General features: G+C 46.4%; 1 protein-coding gene across 8 annotated transcripts in view; it reads left to right on the top strand.

Annotated features, from left to right (window-relative positions):
- Positions 1 to 6,966: 6,966 nt before the first annotated feature.
- The window catches only part of PIP5K1A (phosphatidylinositol-4-phosphate 5-kinase type 1 alpha), a 52,591-nt gene continuing 37,611 nt past the window's right edge, over positions 6,967 to 21,946 (top strand). For 7 of the 8 annotated variants that reach the window (XM_039460148.2, XM_074389817.1, XM_074389815.1 and 4 more), the window contains exon 1: positions 6,968 to 7,502. In XM_039460148.2, coding sequence (XP_039316082.1) covers positions 7,418 to 7,502 — 85 coding nt within the window. In that variant the 5' untranslated portion in view covers positions 6,968 to 7,417. Of the gene's footprint in view, positions 7,503 to 21,946 lie in introns of all 8 variants that reach the window. The other variant, XM_074389812.1, reaches the window with a different exon arrangement.

Genomic DNA, 21,946 nt, shown 5'->3' with positions numbered 1-21,946 from the left:
AAAAAAAAAAAACAAAATTTTACAGGTATGTGTCAAACAGGAATTTACGGGTATGGATAACAAACATTTGTTTTCCCTGTCCTCCCCTGAGCTGCCCCAGGTGGCTGTAATCAGGCTTTGCTTAATTGTAGCCATCTGGCAGCCTTGACACAGCACACAGATAGTAGTTCAGAGATGCAGCTGCAGAGCAATCAGAGTTGGGGGTGGGGTCAGCTTACACGGAGGGGTTTTCCCAGGCAGCTTGTCCCTAACAATCACAAGGTCAGGAGTTGGAGACCAGCCTGGCCAATATGGTGAAACCCCATCTTTACTGAAAATACAAAAACTAGCCTGACATCTTGACTCCATCTCAAAAAAAAAAAAAATAAATAAATAAAAGATGTAATTCTTGTAAGCTTAGCATAGTGTTTAGCATAGTGTTTAGTAAGTACATAGTAAATGTTTAGTAGGTGGTAACTACCATTTGGCATTCAGTATTCAGAGTCTTCATAATTTAGAAAGATAGCCTCTCCCTGTTTGTCTTTCTGGTCACACCTCCTGCTACATCACTACTCCAGCCTTACTCCCCTGACACCCAATTCTCTGTCATGCCTCTATGCTTTTCTTTCTCCTTAGAATCCCTTTCCTTTCTTGTCTAATTTTATGGGATAGTAGAGTCTTCTGAACACCCATTCCTTTCTTTCCAGGCTCAATTCCCTTAACTGTGGAGATGTTTTCTTTTTCTTTTTTTTTTTTTTTTGAGACGGAGTTTTTGCTCTTGTTACCCAGGCTGGAGTGCAATGGCGCGATCTCGGCTCACCGCAACCTCCGCCTCCTGGGTTCAGGCAATTCTCCTGCCTCAGCCTCCTGAGTAGCTGGGATTACAGGCACCCGCCACCATGCCCAGCTAATTTTTTGTATTTTTAGTAGAGATGGGGTTTCACCGTGTTGACCAGGATGGTCTCGATCTCTCGACCTCGTGATCCACCCGCCTCGGCCTCCCAAAGTGCTGGGATTACAGGCTTGAGCCACCACGCCCGGCCTGTGGAGATGTTTTCTATAGTCTCTGGAATAGTTTCAATCTCAAATATTATCTGTTGTATTATCAAGACTCTGTTCCCATTTTTTTTTTTTTTTTTTTTTTTTTTTTTGAGACAGAGTTTCGCTCTTGTTACCCAGGCTGGAGTGCAATGGCACGATCTCGGCTCACCGCAACCTCCGCCTCCTGGGTTCAGGCAATTCTCCTGCCTCAGCCTCCTGAGTAGATGGGATTACAGGCACGTGCCACCATGCCCAGCTAATTTTTTTGTATTTTTAGTGGAGACGGGGTTTCACCATTTTGACCAGGATGGTCTCGATCTCTTGACCTCGTGATTCACCCGCCTCGCCTCCCAAAGTGCTGGGATTACAAGATTGAGCCACCGCGCCCGGCCCATGTTCCCATTTTTAATTCCTAAAATATGGTGATCAAACCATAGCACTTATACAAACTCTACGATGGCACCTATTACATTGTATTCTTTTGTGTGTGTGTGAGATGGAGTCTTGCTCTGTTGCCCAGGCTGGAGTGCAGCAGCACCATCTCAGCTCACTCCGACCTCTACCTCCCCATTTCAAGCAATTCTCTGCCTCAGCCTCCTGAGTAGCTGGGATTACAGGTGCCCACCACCACATCCAGCTAATTTTTGTATTTTTAGTAGAGATGAGCTTTCACCGTTTTGGCCAGGCTGGTCTTGATCTCCTGACCTCGGCCTCCCAAAGTGCTGGGATTATTGGTGTGAGCCACTGCTCTAGGCCTATATTGTATTCTAATGATTTACATGTCAGTTCCCCTCATTAGTCTGTGATCTTTTTGAGGGCAGGGGCTTAATCTTTTCCTTTTTTTTTTTTTTTTTTTTTTTTTGAGACAGAGTCTTGCTCTGTCACCAGGTGCCAGGCTGGAGTGCAGTGGCGCAATCTTGGCTCACTGCAACCTCCGCCTCCCGGGTTCAAACAATTCTCCTGCCTCAGCCTTCCAAAGTAGCTGGGACTACAGGCGTGCACCACCACGCCCAGCTAATTTTTGTATTTTAGTAGAGACAGCATTTCACCATGTTGGCCAGGATGGTCTTGATCTCCTGACCTGTGATCTGCCCGCCTTGGCCTGCCAAAGTGCTGGGATTACAGCTTAAGCACCGCGCCCAGCCATAATCTTTTTCTTTTTTTAATTAAAAAAAAATTTTTTTAAAGACATAGTTTTGCTCTGTTGCCCAGGCTGGAGAGCAGTGGTGCAATTTTATCTCCATGCAGCCTTGACCTTCAGGGCTCAAGTGATCCTCCTACCTCAGTTTCCTGAGTAGCTGTGACTACAGGTATGCACCACCATGCTCAGCTAAATTTGTATTTTTTGTAGAGATAGGATTTTTGCTATGTTGCCCAGGCTTATCTTGAACTCCTGAGCTCAAGCAATCTGCCTGCCTCAGCCTCCCAAAGTGTTTGGATTATAGGAGTGAGCCATCGTGCCGGACAAGAGGCTTAATCTTCATCTGTGTATACCAGGAACTCTAGTAGTGCCTGGGACGTAGCTTGGGCTAAATAATGTTTTTTTGTTTGTTTGTTTGTTTGAGATGGAGTCTTGCTGTTTCCAGGCTGGAGTGCAGTGACAGGAACTGAGCTCACTGCAACCTCCACCTCCCAGGTTCAAGCAATTCTCTTGCCTCAGCCTCCCAAGTAGCTGGGATTATAGGCACACACCCTCAGGCCCAGCTAATTTTTGTATTTTTAGTAGAGACTTCAGGGTGGGGGGGGTGGTTTCACCATGTTAGCCAGGAATGTCTCGATCTCTTGACCTTGTGATTCACCCAGCTTGGCCTCCCAAAGTGCTGGGATTACAGGCCTGAGCCATCTCGCTTGGCTAGGCTAAATACTGTTAATCGAGTGAATTAATTAATGAATGATGAATTGAATAAAGAACTGGTCCTCTTATTGTAGAACCCTTTCCTTGCTCTTGCCAGTCCCACCCCTTCATTCTAATCTTAGAACGTGTTCTAAGCAGCTGGGTGTGGTGGCTGATGCCTGTAATCCCAGTACTTTGGGAGGCGGAGGAGGGCAGATGGCGAGGTCAGGAGTTCTAGAACAGCCTGGCCAGCATGGTGAAACCCTGTCTCTACTAAAAATACAAAAATTACCCGGAATGGTGGCAGGCACCTATAGTCCCAGCTACTCGGGAGGCTGAGGCAGGAGAATCACTTGAACTGGGAAGGTGGAGGTTGCAGTGAGCTGAGACTGCGCCATTGCTCTCCAGCCTGGGGGACAGAGCAAGACTCTGTCTCAAAAAAAGAAAGTGTTGTAAGCTATAAGGGACACTTTAATCAAGGTGTGGGTGTGCATTCACATGTACTGAAGTCTGTACCTGTGGCCCTGCTTTAAGATGACCAGATTGCACCCCCTTTCCCGAAGTACGTATTGGTGAACTCTCTTTTCTGTTTCTTTGGGGGCACCAAGCCAACATGTCCTGCTCTGTCCCATTTCCACACCCTGCCACGTCACCGCAGCTCTACTATGCCAGGAATGTTACTGGGGAAGAGTGGTTCTATGACTCAGAGGACACCCCAGGGACTGAGTAGGAGTTGGTGAAATTAAAAATAAAAATAGTGGGAGTTCTAAAAATACAAAAATCAGCCGGGTGTGGTGGTGCATATCTGTAGTTCCAGCTACTCGGGAGGCTAAGGCAGAAGAATTGCTTGAAGCCAGGAGGTGGAGGTTGCAGTAAGCCAAGTGCCACTGCGCTCCAGCTAAGCGACAAGAGCCATACTCCGTCTCAGAAATAAATAAATTAATTAAATAAAATTCACAGATTAGTTCACAGGGAGATGATTCCTGTCTGACTGCATTGGTCATTCTGGGATTTATTAGTCTGTTTCCAATTTAAAAATCAGAAACAGCTTTACATCAACACCAGCTGATTTCTTTTTTTTTAATTTTTTTGAGAAGGAGTTTCACTCTTGTTACCCAGGCTGGAGTGAAATAGCGCAATCTCGGCTCACCGCAATCTCTGCCTCGCCTCCTGGGTTCAGGCAATTCTCCTGCCTCAGGCTCCTGAGTAGCTGGGATTACAGACACGCGCCACCATGCCCAGCTAATTTTTTTGTATTTTTAGTAGAGACGGGGTTTCACCATGTTGACCAAGATGGTCTTGATCTCTTGACCTCGTGATCCACCCACCTCAGCCTCCCAAAGTGCTGGGATTACAGGTGTGAGCCGCCGCACCCTGCCAACACCAGCTGATTTCTTTTTTTTTTTTTTTTGAGACGAAGTTTCGCTCTTGTCACCCAGGCTGGACTGCAATGGCGCGATCTCGGCTCACCACAACCTCCGCCTCCTGGGTTCAGGCAATTCTCCTGCCTCAGCCTCCTGAGTAGCTGGGATTACAGGCACGCGCCACCACGCACAGCTAGTTTTTTGTATTTTAGTAGAGATGGGGTTTCACCATGTTGACCTGGATGGTCTCGATCTCTTGACCTCGTGATCCACCCGCCTCGGCCTCCCAAAGTGCTGGGATTACAGGTTTGAGCCACCGCGCCCGGCTTAACACCAGCTGATTTCTAAAGTAACTCAGAAAATGGTAGCAACCCTATGCCTTTTCAGGAAACAAGGATAATTTATTCAACAAATATTTATTTCTTGAATATCTATGAGCCAAATCCTGTGATAGACAGTGTGCCCCTCACTAGTTCCTGCCCTGTTTAGCTGAATGTAGGGTATAGGTATAGGCAATTATAAAATACTTCAACACTACAAAATTCTGCTGTGGAATTACAAATGGCAAGATTTTGTCTACCTTCGGTGCCCAAAGGAAGACGAACAATCCAGCAGGTGGCAGCAGGGACACAATTATTTTAGATCTTGATAAGAAGTAGAAGGCTGAGGTAAATGCATGGGGAGATATGTATATATATATATAGATACACATATCTATATGTGTATCTTTTTTTTTTTTTTTGAGACAGAGTTTCGTTCTTGTTGTCCAGGCTGGAATGGAATGGCGCAATCTCAGCTCAGTGCAACCTCCACCTCCCAGGTTCAAGCGATTCTCCTGCCTCAGCTTCTCAAGCAACTGGGACTACAGGCGCCCGCCACCAGGCCCAGCTAATTTTTTGTACTTTTAGTAGAGACGGGGTTTCACTATGTTGGCCAGGCTGATCTCAAACTCCTGAGCTCAGGTGATCTGCCCGCCTTAGCCTCCCAAAGTGCTGGGATGACAGGTGTGAGCCACAGCACCCGGCCTGCATGGGGATATTCTATGGATGTTCGGGTCCTAGGTTCTCTTATGAGGGCCACAAAACATCTGGAAAGAGGATAACCAGGTCATTCTGGGGTTTACAAAACCTGTTTTAATGGGGTTCTTTCATGGGCTGTGAGTTTGAGAGGATCTATCCGTCCATCACTTTCTTTTCTTTTTCTTTTCTTTTCTTTTTTTTTTTTTTGAGATCTAGTTTAACTCTGTTGCCCAGGCTGGAGTGCAGTGGCTTGATCTCGGCTCACTGTAGTCTCCGCCTCCCGGGTTCAAGCCATTGTCCTTCCTGAGCCTCCCAAGTAGCTGGGATTACAGGTCCACGCCACCATGCCTGGCTAATTTTTGTATTTTTTAGTAGAGACAGGATTTCACCATGTTGGTCAGGCTAGTCTCGAACTTCTGACCTCGTGATCTGCCAGCCTCAGCCACTGAAAGTGCTGGGATTATAGGCGTGAGCTACCGCACCCGGCCCTGACGGACTCTTACCCCAGTGTTTTCCCATTCCTATTCATGTATTCATTCCACAGATAATTATTGAGCCCCTACTATATACTAAGTCATGGGAGGAGCTGGAGATACAAGAGTGAACCAAAGAATCCTTGCTTTCCAGAATTTTGACAGTCAGCTCAGAAAGACAGGACTTCAGATTCCCACCATGGTTCATAGCCTACGGGGTACTTTGTTAAAAACGAGCAGGGTTACTACGAAGATTACAACGGGAGATATTTTTCTGTGTCTCTCCATGCCCTTTAGAGCATAGATAATTGACAGGTGGAGGCTAAATGGCTTGGGTTGCGGGAAGGTTGTGGTAAGTTCCTGATTGCCTCCCGCGCCCTTTTTTGACAGGGCTTCACTGATTCATACATCGAATATTTACTGAACTCCATCACTGTGCCTAGCTTTGTGCTTGAGGCAAAGAAAACACATACCTATTTTCGAATGCTATTCGGAGGAAGGTAAGACATGCACCCAAGTTTAAGTAAATAGTAAACAGGGTAGTAAAACCCTGAAAAAGGCTAGGAAGAGTTCTTGGTGGCATGTAATGTTTTGTAATATTTGACACCTTAACGTCGCTGACTTGACACCAGTACTCCCGCTGTGAGTTATGTTCTGGGTTAGAAATTTCAGAAGACCTGCCGGAGTGACTCTTTTTTTTTTTTTTTGAGACGGAGTTTCGCTCTTGTTCCCCAGGCTGGAGTGCAATGGCGCGATCTCGGCTCACCGCAACCTCCGCCTCCTGGGTTCAGGCAATTCTCCTGCCTCAGCCTCCCGAGAAGCTCGGATTACAGGCACGCGCCACCATGCCCAGCTAATTTTTTTGTATTTTTAGTAGAGACGGGGTTTCACCATGTTGACCAGGATGGTCTCGATCTCTCGACCTCGTGATCCACCCGTCTCGGCCTCCCAAAGTGCCGGGATTACAGGCGTGAGCCACCGCGCCCGGCCCGGAGTGACTCTTATCCCGAGTTCGGATCATTCAACCCAAACCGCGCAAAGAACTGAACCTAAATGGATCTGCTGAGCCACCGTACGGACGGTTGGCCAACCCGCGCGCGCGCACGTCTTCCACCCGTGGACTCGTCAGGGAGTGAGGAGCCGCCTCACGTGACCATTAGCGGCCTCCCGATTGGCTTTGCTGCTTTTCTCTCTTTGATTGGGCAGATAACCCGAGAAGGTCGGGCGCATGCGCAGTGGTCGGATTTTATTTATTTTTTTTTTTCCCCCACCCGTGGCCACCCGGAGTGAAGCAACGGGGTTGGGCGTTAAACAGGCCGCGGCTAGGGTGGATGGAGAGGGGGCGTTCGCTCCTCTGGGACTTTTCATGCCTCGTTTTTTTTTTCTGATGTGGCTTGGTCCGGACGCGGAGTCCCAGCAGCCAGCTTGAGCTTACTCTTTTGTGAAAGGGGACAGTATCCCCTGTGGGAAGCGGGTAAACTTGTGGAGGGGGTGCTAGACGGGAGTTCTCCCCCATGCCCGGGCCATGGCGCGGCCTTGAACGGGTCCAGGGGCCGGCTGGAGGTGTCTGAGGGAGGCCCCGGAGGGGGCGGGGAGGTGGCCCGCAGAACGCGGGTTCTGTAGAGAGACGTCGGGAAGATTCAGTTCCGAGAAGAGGAAGAGCCGGATTGAAGGAGCCAGGCCGCTGAGGGGGAGGGGGCTGCCAAGATGGCGTCGGCCTCCTCCGGGCCGTCGTCGGCGGGCGGTTTTTCATCCTTTGATCCCGGGGTGCCTTCCTGCACCGCGTCCTCAGGTAAGCCGGGCAGGGCGCGGGTAGGGAGCTGGTGAGGAATGCGGGCTGGGAGGAAGAGCGAGACCTCGGAGGGTACCTGTGGCTGGGACTGTCCTAGGGGCGAGCGCGGCGGGGCGGGGGGGGCGAGCCGGGCTTTCCCATGGCGGTTTCCGAGTGGGCAGAAGGCGTTTGAGGAGACGGTGAGTTTGACCGAGAAAAGAAGCTGTCGAAGACGTTGGTTGTCTTTGAGGAGGAGGCATGGAGATTGAAGGTGGGGGTAGACAACGAGAAACGGAAGGGAGTAGAGAAGCTAGAAAAGGCCACGGAGGTCTAAGAAGTAGCGAGGAACTAGTTAGTGTGAGAGGCAGGGAGGATTTGAGTTGATTGAGGTCTGTTTGGATGCAAATGTCGAAGAGAAGCCGTGGGACTTAAAAGGTATCGAAGAGTTAGGGGACACTTTTCGATGGCTAAAGAGGTAGGGAATCGTGAATTTTGTTAGGGGTGGGAGTTGGTGAAGCCATCTTTTCCCTCGGAGACGCCCCCTCATGTGTCATCCCTTTCCACTTCGCAACCCCACTCCCCCCCCCAGCGCGGGCAGGGATACTGTCTCAAACTAACTCCTTTGGTGACTCCCAACTCTAAACTGCCTAACTTTGGGAAGGAATGGAAGTTTTGAAGAGAGCCTAAAGAATGTAGGAGATGAAGGTCAAAGATCTTAACAGCGAATGGGAAAGATCGAACGGGGTCTTGAATTGCAGTGCGACTGCGAGAAGTGATGTTTTGGAAATTGGGCCTGAGAAGAAGAAAGATGGGTGGAGGGGGGGTGATTGTAAGTGTTGTTGGGGAGTATTGCCTAATAGAAAATGGACTGGAAGAATGCTTAAGCTGTATCAGGAGATTGGAATTTGGAGAATGGAGCCAGGTGAATGTAGACAGCTCGACGTATTAAGTTAAAAACTAATGAAGATTGAGGAAGGGCCGAGGAGGCCCACAAGAAAAGCAACAAACAGATTGTGTGTAGGAGAGAAAATGTGTGTGTATTGCGGTGGGGGACGGGAGGTGAGTCAGAAACTGTTCCAGCGCTTCCATCAGAAATGTCTGGTGTTTCACAGTAACTGCTGCCTCTACACCGTGAATAGATGCTGCCAGATGTTGGATGTTTTGCTTGATTTTGGTATTTCCTCAGGCCTGGTATTGCGGTTTTGCCGTTTTGAATTGGCTGAATAGGGTTCCACCTTTCACATTCCAGCTCAGATGCTGGACTGTCAAGTCACAAATACTTTCTTTAATAAGCTGCAGTTTTATTTATGTATCTCTATTTTTAGTTTCTTGGGAGGGGATTTTTACTTTTACTATAAAAGTGTTAGGGGGTCAGAACAACTCTTGCTGCATTATAAGCGTGAAAAAGGATAAAGTAAAAGTGACAAGAGTTTCTATTTTTATTTATTTTTGAAATGGAGTATGGCTCTGTCGCCCAGGCAGGAGTGCATTGGTGCGAACTCGGCTCACTGCAACCTCTGCCTCTTGGGTTCAAGCGATTCTCAGCCTCCCGAGTACCTGCGATTACAGGTGTCTGCCACTACTTCCGGCTAATTTTTCTATTTTTAGTAGAGATGGGAGTTTCACCATGTTGGTCAGACGGGTCTCCAACTCTTTTTTTTTTTTTTTTTTTTTTTTTTCAGACGGAGTTTTTGCTCTTGTTACCCAGGCTGGATTGCAATGGCGCGATCTCGGCTCACCGCAACCTCCGCCTCCTGGGTTCAGGCAATTCTCCTGCCTCAGCCTCCTGAGTAGCTGGGATTACAGGCACGTGCCACCATGCCCAGCTAATGTTTTGTATTTTTAGTAGAGACGGGGTTTCACCATGTTGACCAGGATGGTCTCGATCTCTTGACCTCGTGATCCACCCGCCTCGGCCTCCCAAAGTGCTGGGATTACAGGCGTGAGCCACCGCGCCCGGCTTGGTCTCCAACTCTTGACCTCAGGTGATCCACCTGCCTTGGCCTCCCAAAGTGCTGGTATTACAGGTGTGAGCTACCTCGAAGGGTTTTTATTTTATTTTATTTTTTTTGAGACGGAGTTTCGCTCTTGTTACCCAGGCTGGAGTGCAATGGCACGATCTCGGCTCACCGAAACCTCCACCTCCTGGGTTCAGGCAATTCTCCTGCCTCAGCCTCCCGAGTAGCTGGGATTACAGGCACATGCCACCATGCCCAGCTAATTTTTTGTATTTTTAGTAGAGACGGAGTTTCACCATGTTGACCAGGATGGTCTTGATCTCTTGACCTCCTGATCCACCCGCGTCGGCCTCCCAAAGTGCTGGGATTACAGGCTTGAGCCACCGCGCCCGGCCAGTTTTTATTTTTATTTTTATTTTTTATTTTTTTTTTGAGACGGAGTTTCGCTCTTGTTACCCAGGCTGGAGTGCAATGGCACGATCTCGGCTCACCGCAACCTCCGCCTCCTGGGTTCAGGCAATTCTCCTGCCTCAGCCTCCTGAGTAGCTGGGATTACAGGCACGCACCACCATGCCCAGCTATTTTTTTTGTATTTTTAGTAGAGACGGGGTTTCACCATGTTGACCAAGATGGTCTCGATTTCTGGACCTTGTGATCCACCCGCCTCGGCCTCCCAAAGTGCTGGGATTACAGGCTTGAGCCACCGCGTCCGGCCCAGTTTTTATTTTTAATAGTAGTTTCTTAATTGGAAACCTGCTTCCCCTCTAATCTACAACCCAGAAAGAAGGGTTGTATATGGTCCTTCAACTTCTCAACTATGAAGTCAGATATTTGCTCTGTACTGTTTGATATTTTTGTAGATCTCTTTGTATTCTGTCACTTCCTTTTGCTTACAGTTAATAATACAGATTGTAGCCAGGCGCGGTGGCTCAAGCCTGTAATCCCAACACTTTGGCGGGTGGATCACGAGGTCGAGAGATCGAGACCATCCTGGTCAACATGCTGAAATCCCGTCTCTACTAAAAGTGCAAAAAATTAGCTGGGCATGGTAGAACGTGCCTGTAATCCCAGCTACTCAGGAGGCTGAGGCAGGAGAATTGCCTGAGCCCAGGAGGCGGAGGTTGCGGTGAGCCGAGATTGTGCCATTGCACTCCAGCCTGGGTAACAAGGGCGAAACTCCGTCTCAAAAAAACAACAACAACAAAAATAATAATACAGATTGTATAAATTGTATAAATGTTTTTGTGTTTTCTTTTTTTCTTTCTTTTTTTTTTTTTTTTTTTTTTTTGAGACAGTATTATTCTGTCACCCAGGCCAGTGTACAGTGATGTACTCCAGCTTACTGCAGTTTCTGCCTCCTGGGTTCGAATGATTCTCCTGACTCAGCCTCCCAAGTAGCTGGGAATACAGGCATGTGCCACCAGGCCTGGCTATTTTGTGTGTGTTTGTGTTTTTTTAAATGTATTTTTATTAGAGATGGGGTTTCACCATGTCAGCCAGCCTGGTCTCAAACTCCTAACCTCAAGTGATCCACTCAACATTTCTTTTTTTTTTTTTTTGAGACGGAGTTTCGCTCTTGTTACCCAGGCTGGAGTGCAATGGCATGATCTCGGCTCAACGCAACCTCCGCCTCCTGGGTTCAGGCAATTCTTCTGCCTCAGCCTCCTGAGTAGCTGGGATTACAGGCACACGTCACCATGCCCGGCTAATTTTTTTGTATTTTTTTTTTTTCAGTAGAGACGGGGTTTCACCGTGTTGACCAGGATGGTCTCGATTTCCTGACCTCATGATCCACCCGTCTCAGCCTCCCAAAGTGCTATGATTACAGGCTTGAGCCACCGCGCCCGGCTAACATTTCTTTAATGAAATGTTTTTGAGGAGGATAAGATGTTTGATTCTGATGCCAAAAAAGAAAAACCTATTAAAGGATTTTAGGCCAGGCTAAATCCTTTCTAAATGGTGGCTCATGCCTGTAATCCCAGTACTTTGGGAAGCTGAGGCAGGAGGATCACCTGAGGACAGGAGTTCAAGACCAGCCTGGCCAACATGGCAAAACCCCGTCTCTACTAAAAATAAAAAAATTAGCTGGGTGTGGTGGTGGGCGCCTGTAATCTCAGATACTCAGGAGGCTAAGGCAGGAGAATCGCTTGAACTCAGGAGGCTGAGGTTGCAGTGAGTTGAGATTGCCCTACTGTACTCCAGCCTGGCAACAAAGACCCTTAAAAAAAAAAAGACTACTGGCCAGGCGAGGTGGCTCACGTCTGTAATTCCAGCACTTTGGGAGGTCAAGGCGGGTGGATCACCTGAGTTCAGGAGTTTGAGACCAGCCTGGCCAACATGGTGAAACCCCGTCTCTACTAAAAATACAAAAAATTAGCTGAGCATGGTGGCAGGCACCTGTACGCCCAGCTACTGGGAAGGCTGAGCAGAAGAATCACTTGAACCCAGGAGGCTGAGGTTGTAGTGAGCAAAGATCACCCCATTGCACTCCAGCCTGAGTGAAAAGAGCGAGAGTTCATCTCAAAAAAAAAAGAAAAAAGATTTTATTTGTGATTGGAAGAGATTGCTTCTCTGTCTGAATGTACCAGAGGAATTAGAAAGTTGGCAGGAACAAGTGATGGTTTATGAGTTTCTAAATTATTATTATTATTATTATTATTATTTTTGAGACGGAGTTTCGCTCTTGTTACCCAGGCTGGAGTACAATGGCCCGATCTCGGCTCATCGCAACCTCCACCTCCTGGGTTCAGGCAATTCTCCTGCCTCAGTCTCCTGAGTAGCTGGGATTACAGGCACGCGCCACCATGCCCAGCTAATTTTTTGTATTTTTAGTAGACACGGGGTTTCACCTTGTTGACCAGGATGGTCTCGATCTCTTCACCTTGTGATCCACCCGCCTCGGCCTCCCAAAGTGCTGGGATTACAGGCTTGAGCCACTGCGCCCGGCCTGAGTTTCTAAATTATTAAAGGCTCGAAGGTTAGCTCTGTAGAAATTCAAGGAGTGTGTGTGTCAACCATCCTAAAATCATTTATTGTTCTTAGATGTTTAGCTGACTTCACTTAAATTTTGGTGAAACTGTGAAATCCTAAAGGACAATGTTCTCTGGCGGTGTTGAAAATGGATATAAGGCCGGGCGCAGTGGCTCACTGAGGCCTGTAATCCCAGCACTTTGGGAGGCCAAGGCGGGTGGATCACGAGGTCGAGATAGAGAGCACCCTGGTCAACATGGTGAAAACCCCATCTCTGCTAAAAATACAAAGAATTTGCTGGGCATGGTGGCGCGTGCCTGTAATCCCAGCTACTCAGGAGGCTGAGGCAGGAGAATTGCCTGAACCCAGGAGGCGGAGGTTGCGGTGAGCCGAGATCGAGCCATTGCACTCCAGCCTGGGTAACAAGAGCGAAACTCCGTCTCAAAAAAAAAAAAAAAGAGGCCGGGCGCGGTGGCTCAAGCCTGTAATCCCAGCACTTTGGGAGGCCAAGGCGGGTGGATCACGAGGTCGAGATAGAGAGCACCCTGGTCAACATGGTGAAAACCCCATCTCTGCTAAAAATACAAAGAATTTGCTGGGCATGGTGGCGCGTGCCTGTAATCCCAGCTACTCAGGAGGCTGAGGCAGGAGAATTGCCTGAACCCAGGAGGCGGAGGTTGCGGTGAGCCGAGATCGAGCCATTGCACTCCAGCCTGGGTAACAGGAGCGAAACTCCGTCTCAAAAAAAAAAAAAAAGAGGCCGGGCGCGGTGGCTCAAGCCTGTAATCCCAGCACTTTGGGAGGCCGAGGCGGGTGGATCACGAGGTCGAGAGATTGAGACCATCCTGGTCAACATGGTGAAACCCCGTCTCTACTAAAAATACAAAAAACTAGCTGGGCATGGTGGCGCGTGCCTGTAATTCCAGCTTCTCAGGAGGCTGAGGCAGGAGAATTGCCTGAGCCCAGGAGGCGGAGGTTGCGGTGAGCCGAGATCGCGCCATTGCACTCCAGCCTGGGTAACAAGAGCGAAACTCCATCTCAAAAAAAAAAAAAAAGAAAAAGAAAAAGAAAATGGATATAAAACAAAAATGTCATAGTCCAAGGACAGATTGACAGTTTTTGGTAAGCCATTCATAACTTTAGGCACTCCAAATCTTCTGGCATTTAAATTGGGAAGAAGAGTTTATTTAGGAGAGTTTGTTCCCCTGCCAATATTAACCCCTGTCTAGATTGTTTCACCATTAAGCCAGAGCCAGACTTTCTTTTTTTTTTTTTGAGACGGAGTTTCGCTCTTGTTACCCAGGCTGGAGTGCAATGGCGCGATCTCGGCTCACCGCAGCCTCCGCCTCCTGGGTTCAGGCAATTCTCCTGCCTCAGCCTCCTGAGTAGCTGGGATTACAGGCAGGTGCCACCATGCCCAGCTAATGTTTTCTATTTTTAGTAGAGACAGGGTTTCACCATGTTGACCAGGATGGTCTCGATCTCTCGACCTCGTGATCCACCCGCCTCGGCCTCCCAAAGTGCTGGGATTACAGGCTTGAGCTACCGCGCCCGGCCCTTTTTTTGTATTTCTAGTGGAGATAGGGTTTCACCATGACCTGGCTAGTCTGGAACTCCTGACTTCAGGTGATTCACCCACCTCCGCCTCTCCCAAGTGCTGGGGTTATGGGTGTGAGCCACTGCTCCTGGCCCATTGATGTTTCTTTGATCTATGTTCTGTTGTGTATAGTGTAAGCCATTTGTAAACTGATTTCTTTCCCAGTTCTTCCTCTTAGTGTAAAGTAAAGCAGTTTAGATCATGTTGAGTGAGAAACTGAAATTTGGAAATGTAAGCATAGGACACACTGTCAGAATATCACCAGGTGTCATTTTGGTTGATTATTTTTTTTTTCCTCTTTTTTGCTTTTTTGTTATTCTTGGTTGATATTTTATAAGTAGGGAAATATTTTCCTGTTTACAGGGGTTTTGACACCCTTCACCCACCCCTTTTTCCTTTTGACAACTTGGTATATTCCGCCAGAAAACTGACATCAGAATGTCATTGCTTCTGATTTATATCTGCAGTGACTGCTCAAGCCCAATGTCAAGTATAATTAACTAGTCTTACAGGCATCCAGTTTCTGATATTGATAATGTGTACTTACAACTTAGCTTTGAATATCAAAATAGTATGTTTTGCTTGTTAATGTCTGTGGGCTTTTGTAGGTTAATTTAAAACTCTTTGATTAATACCTTCAATTAAATGTGTACTACCTAATAGCTATTAAGTATTTTATTAGCCTGTTTTTCTTTGACAATAAAATGGAAACTATAGCCTATGAAGTGAACAACAGAGATAATACCAGGCCAGCCAGCAGACTGGGGAGAGAGAAGGTGGTAATTTTATCCTTTAAGCTGGACATTGTTCTCTCCTAGAATTGTATTTATTCATTTATTTTTTTCAGACAGAGTCTTATTCTGTCGCCCAGGCTACAGAGCAGAGCAGTGTAGTGTAGTGGCGAGATCTTGGCTCGCTGCAGCCTCTGCCTCCCAAGTTCAAGCAATTCTCCTGCCTCAGCCTCCCAGGTCACTGGGATCACAGGTGTGCACCACCATGCCTGGCTAATATTTGTATGTTTGGTAGACACAGGGTTTCACCATGTTGGCCAGCCAGTCTGGTCTTGGACTCCTGATCCACCCACCTTGACCTCTCAAAATGCTGGGATTACAGGCGTGAGCCACTGTGCCCAACCTGAAATATGTTCGTTTTAACCCAGCAAAATTCGTTGCTTTTTCAAGATAGATAGAACAAGATTTGGACATAGAATTGGTAGGTGGCTATCTGCCAAAAATTTCAAGTGCCTCTTGGCCATGGGTGACTTATTCAGGGAACCCAGGTCTTTTATGGAAGGATTTTTTTTTTTTTTTTTTTTTTTGTAGTTTCAAAGAAAGTTTTGGTGCCAAGGGATACATATTTGAGGTCATGAAATTTGTTTTGTAGAACTAGTTGACTAGAGGAAAATGTAGAGTTATTTTTATTTAACCCTTTCATTTTCCAAATTAGGAAACTGAGGTTCAGAGAGATTGTTACTGGGGCAATGATGTTGCATGAAGGCTGTGTGTTACCAAGATTAATCTTAATAAACATGTGGTTCATTCTTTGATATACTGCTTTTAGTGGGCTATTGTAGATCAAATCGCTTCAAGCTTTTGTTTCTAGTGGCATCCTTGCACTTCTGACTCTTTCCTAGCAGATCCTTAGGAAAAATTCACACCGGCTAGGAAACAAAATTTAGCTTTTCTCTGAGATGTGGCTTGGTTTTCTTAATTCATTTGATGTAGTCATTATTGAGGATGTTGTGATGGTATACTTTTTTTTTTTAACACAATTCCTTTTAAACACAGTATTGCTATGTGTTTAGCATTACTTCTCAGGAGGCAGGGTGACATTTCAAGAGTATTTTCTTTTTCTTTTTTTTTTTTTTTAAATTTCAAGAGTATTTTCAATTGAAGAACATACTGTGTCTCTCACCTGCAGGCGTGTAGAGTGGCTTTCAGTATTTCAGGTTAACTAGGACCAGAGAGATTGCTTCAGATAGTCCGGCAAATAACTGGGTAGATTTTGGTTTTGTTCTGTTGTATTGTAAGGAGTTTTGCTTTTTTTTTCCCCAAGACAGAGTTTTGCTCTGTCGCCCAGGCTGGAGTGCAGTGGCACGATCTTGCCTCATTGCAGCCTTCGCCTCCTGGGTTCAAGCTATTCTCCTGCCTCAGCCGCCTGAGTAGCTGGGATTATAGGTACGTGCCACCACACCCAACTTAAGTTTTGTATTTTTAGTAGAGGCAGGGTTTCACCATATTGACCAGTCTGGTCTTGAACTCCTGACCCTGTGATCCGGTCACTTCAGCTTTCCAAAGTGCTGGGATTACAGGCGTCAGCCACCACGCCAGCCTGCTCTTTTTTTTTTTTCCTTTCTTTCTTTTGAGATGGAGTCTTGCTTTGTCACCCAGGCTGGTATGCAGTGGCGCGACCTGAGCTTACTGCAACCTCTGCTTCCTGGGTTCAAGCGATTTTTGTGCCTTTACCTCCCGAGTAGCTGGGATTACAGCTGCCTGCCACCGTGCCTGGCTAATTTTTGTGTTTTTAGTAGAGACGGGGTTTTGCCAGGTTAGCCAGGTTGGTCTTGAACTCCTGACGTCAGGTGATCCACCCGCTTTGGCCTCCCAAAGTGCTGGGATTATAGGCATGAGCCACTGCTCCAGGCCCTTTTTTTTTCTTTTTTCCTTGAGACTAGATCTGATTCTGTCTCCCAGGGTGGTATCCAATGACATGATCATAGTTTACTATAGCCTCAAACTCCTGGGCTCAAGTGATCCTCCCACCTCAGCCTACACAGGATTACAGGCATGGGCCACCACACTTGGCTATTATTTTTTTTTTTTTAAGTAGAGACAGAGTCTCACCATATTGCTTAGTCTGATCTCAAACTCCTGGCCTAAAGCCATCCTCCTCCTCAGCCTCCCAAAGTGCTGGGATTATAGGCATGAACCACCGTACTTGATGTGGCTAATTTTTGTATTTTTAGTAGAGATGAGGTTTCACCATGTTGGCCAGGATGGTCTTGATCTCGTGACCTTGTGATCCTCCCGCCTTGTCTTCCCAAAGTGCTAGGATTACAGGAGTGAGCCACCGGCACGGCTCTCTTTATCTATCTTGAAAAAGCAACGAATTTTGCTGGGTTAAAACGAACATATTTCAGGTTGGGCACAGTGGCTCACGCCTGTAATCCCAGCATTTTGAGAGGTCAAGGTGGGTGGATCAGGAGTCCAAGACCAGACTGGCTGGCCAACATGGTGAAACCCTGTGTCTACCAAACATACAAATATTAGCCAGGCATGGTGGTGCACACCTGTGATCCCAGTGACCTGGGAGGCTGAGGCAGGAGAATTGCTTGAACTTGGGAGGCAGAGGCTGCAGCGAGCCAAGATCTCGCCACCAGCTCTCCATCTTTATCAACTAAGAGTCCACTGAGAGTTAGCATTTTAATTTCAAAAAAGCTGCTTATCTCTTTGTGCTCTATGTAGGAACTATTCACACACACACACACACACACACACGTGCATTTTGAGATGGAGTCTCCCGCTGTCGCCCAGGCTGGAGTGCAGTGGTACCATCTGGACTCACTCCTGGGTTCAAGCCATTCTCCTGCCTCAAGCACTTGAGTAGCTGCGATTATGGGCATGTACCACTATGTCCAGCTAATTTTTCTTGTATTTTTAGTAGAGGTGGAATTTCTCCATGTTGACCAAGCTGGTCTTGAACTCTTGACCTGAGGTGATCCACCTGCCTTGGCCTCCCAAAATACTGGGATTACAGGCGTGAGCCACCGCACTCAGCCTTATTGACATGTTTATGTAGTAGTGTTGGCAGGTAATTGAATTGGGCCTCTGGGATTGTTTCCCTATGACCTGTTTGGGCAAAACTCCAGTTGTCTGAGGAATGCATATCCGGCCAGCCTCTAGCGTCCCCTAATTATATGTGTATTTCAAACATTAAAGTCATTCACACACTGCTTCTTGGTTTCTCATCGGTAGATGATGTCATTGCATCTCTGACAGAAATGCTTCTGCTCTGAAAGTGCAGGGAGAGGCTGTGCTATTAAGGCTAACTCTTTTGTTCCACACACTAGGGTGAGGGGAACTCATTTCAGAACTATTTGGCTGGGCACAGTGGTTTAGACCTGTAATCCCAGCACATTGTGGGGCCCAAGGCAGGCAGATTGCTTGAGCTCAGAAGTTTGAATCCAGCCTGGGGAACATAGTGAAAGCCTGTCTCTACAAAAAATATAAAAACTAGCCAGGGCTGGGAACAGTGGCTCACGCCTGTAATCCAACTTTAGGAGCCTGAGGTGGGTGGATTGCCTGAGATCAGGTGTCAGTGACCAGCCTGGGCAACACGGTGAAACCCCGTCTCTACTAAAATACAAAAAAAATTAGCCGTGCATGACATCGTGTGCCTGTAGTCTCAGCTACTCGGGAGGCTGAGACAGGAGAATTGCTTGAACCTGGGCGATGGTGGTTGTAGTGAGCCGAGACTGCACCACTGCACTCCAGCCTGGGCGACAGAGCAAGACTCTGTCTCAAAAAAAATGTATTTTTTTGTGGTACTGCTCCTTGCAGAGCAGGGCTACCCTATAGGCAGTGTGCCCAGAGTAGCCTTGACATGTATTTTAGCAGGATTTGACTGGGTTGTTTTCACTTTGGGGTTTGACTTGACTGGTTCTGCTGTTCTGGAATTATTTTAGTAATAGTGATTTCCTTGCTTATTTTCATAATTTAGAAGCTAGATCTTTAATATTTTTGAAATCTTGGCATCCAGGAGATATGCTGAAATTGGATATCCCTGTTTTATAGGAGACTGTTGATTTCTGAGGGATATGGTTCCCTTTTTAAGAGGGAATCTCTTATCTGTGCTGATACAGGTTTATTTCAGGTTGTATAGGCATCTGTATAGTTGAGAAAGAGCATATGAGAACATAAGACTTTATTTTCACCTTAGGATTGTCAGCAGCATTCCTGGCATTTTCTTTTCGTATTTTTTCTTCTCCCTTATCTTTGCAATAGCATAATGTGGTTGTAATGAGCTTGAGTGAATATGTGTGTGGGGAGTGCAGTGGTTTATATGCGTGGGACTGTTGAGTAGTGGTTTACTGGGAAAAATGGGGTATAAAGCAAAGAGAATGACAGTAAAGCCATTCCTTTAATTGTTAAATTATGTAATGTGCACACTAAAATATTTGTTATAGAAAGTTTATATAGGTAAGGAAAAATATAAAGTTACAAAATAAGCCTATTCCTACTACCAAGAAATGGTCATATTTTAACATTTTGGTATATAATCTTTTGTACCTTTTCTATGTATATAAGTACATGTGAATTTATAGATAAATGTTTTACAGGAAATGGTATTATACCATATGATATAATATATGGTATAATACCATTATATATAATTATATATATAATTATATATAATATAGTGGTATTATATATATATAATATAGTGGAGTTATATATATATATAATATGGTATTATATATTATATGGCATAATATATGGTATAATACCATTATATAATGGTATTATATAATATAATGGTATAATACCATTATATAATATATATATAATATAATAATTCGGCCTTTTTCCACTCAACAATATATTGATATCCTATTATTAAATATACATAAAAATAACGGTTATATAGTATTCCATTTTATGACTGCAGCATGACGTATATTATCAGTCTCCTATTGTTCATTTAGATTCTTTCCAATAATGGGATCTCTGCAATTATAGTTATATATACACTGCTGTAATAAATATCCTTGTATATACATCTTTGTTCGCTTTACTAATTACTAAGATAACTTAATAACTTAGTACTTCTTGGTCAGATTGTACATAATGATTTTTTTTTTTTTTTTTTGAGACGGAGTTTCGCTCTTGTTACCCAGGCTGGAGTGCAATGGCGCAATCTCGGCTCACCACAACCTCCGCCTCCTGGGTTCAGGCAATTCTCCTGCCTCAACCTCCTGAGTAGCTGGGATTACAGGCACCCGCCACCATGCCCAGCTAATTTTTTGTATTTTTAGTAGAGACGGGGTTTCACCATGTTGACCAGGATGGTCTCGACCTCTTAACCTCGTGATCCACCCACCTCGGCCTCCCAAAGTGCTGGGATTACAGGCTTGAGCCACTGCGCCCGGCCTGTACATAATGATTTTTAAGGCCTTTTAGTTTTTTTTTTTTTTTTTTGAGACGGAGTCTCGCTCTGTCACCCGGGCTGGAGTGCAGTGGCCCAATCTTGGCTCACTGCAACCGCCGCCACCCAGGTTCAAGCGATTCCCATGCATCAGCATTCCTAGTAGCTGGGATTACAGGTACACAAACTCCTGGTTTGGAGCTCCTGACCTCAAGTGGTCCACCTGCCTTGGCTTCCCAAAGTGCTGGGATTACAGGCATGAGCACTCGGCAGGTTTTTTGCAAGTTAGTTCCAAATTACCTTCAAGCAAAATCTACCTTGAGGCAGAGGCTGTTGCCCAGATTGGAACTGAATGGCTTGATCTCAGCTCACTGCAACCTTTACCTTCTGGGCTCAAGCCATCTTCCCACCTCAGCCTCCTGAGGAGCTGGGACTACAGGTGTGCACCACCACACCTGGCTAAATTTTTGTATTTTTAGTAGAGACAGGGTTTCGCCATGTTGCCCAGGCTTGTCTTGAACTCCTGGCCTCAAGTGATCCACCTGACTTGGCCTCCCAAAGTGCTGGGATTTTTTTTTTTCTTTTTTTCTTTTTTTGAGACAGAGTTTCGCTCTTGTTACCCAGGCTGGAGTGCAATGGCGCAATCTCGGCTCACCGCAACCTCCGCCTCCTGGGTTCAAGCAATTCTCCTGCCTCAGCCTCCTGAGTAGCTGGGATTACAGGCACGCGCCACCATGCCCAGCTAATGTTTTGTATTTTTAGTAGAGACGGGGTTTCACCATGTTGACCAGGATGGTATCCATCTCTCGACCTCGTGATCCATCGACCTCGTGATCCACCCACCTCGGCCTCCCTAAGTGCTGGGATTACAGGCGTGAGCCACTGCACCCGGCCAGGGATTTTTTTTTTTTTTTTTTTTTTTTTTGAGACGGAGTTTCGCTCTTGTTACCCAGGCTGGAGTGCAATGGCACGATCTCGGCTCACTGCAACCTCCGCCTCCTGGGTTCAGGCAATTCTCCTGCCTCAGCCTCCTGAGTAGCTGGGATTACAGGCAAGCACCACCATGCCCAGCTAATTTTTTGTATTTTTAGTAGAGACGGGGTTTCACCATGTTGACCAGGATGGTCTCGATCTCTCGACCTTGTGATCCACCCGCCTCAGCCTCCCAAAGTGCTGGGATTACAGGCGTGAGCCACCGCGCCCGGCCGGGATTTTTTTTTTTTGAGACAGAGTCTTATTGTATCACCCACCCTGGAGTGCAGTGGCACAATCTTGGCTCCCTTCAACCTCTGTCTCCAGGTTCAAGTGATTCTCCTACCTCAGCTTCCTAAGAAGCTGAGGTTACAGATGGCCGCCACCATGCCTGGCTAATTTTTATATATTTAGTAGAGACGGGATTTCACCATGTTGGCTAGGAGGCTGGTTTCCTGAACTCCTGACCTCAGGTGATCTGCTCACCTTGGCCTCCCAAAGTGCTGAGATTACAGGTGTGAGCCACTACACCCAGCATTATTTTTTAAAAGGTATACCTGAAATTTTTTGCTGTCTGAATTCATTCCAGAGTGAAATGAAGTACAAGTTTTGTGACTGCTCCTAGAATTTTTGTGCCAGAGCTTCTCCTTCTGCCATTTTTTGAACATTTACCTAGAATTACAAAAAAATCATTTCACAGTATGGTGCTAGGAGTCTGATCAGGTCCAGTTCATAATTTTAAACTTTAGAGTTTTTAAAACATGTATGCTTATTCTGCTGTAAGCAAATGCAACCCCAGAAGTAAGTGGTAACTTTCTGTTTTT

This window comes from Saimiri boliviensis, chromosome 19 (genome assembly GCF_048565385.1).
Source record: "Saimiri boliviensis isolate mSaiBol1 chromosome 19, mSaiBol1.pri, whole genome shotgun sequence".
Taxonomy (NCBI): Eukaryota; Metazoa; Chordata; class Mammalia; order Primates; family Cebidae; genus Saimiri; species Saimiri boliviensis.
The sequence above is the reverse complement of the archived record's forward strand: the minus strand, read 5'-3'. Positions and strand labels throughout refer to the sequence as shown.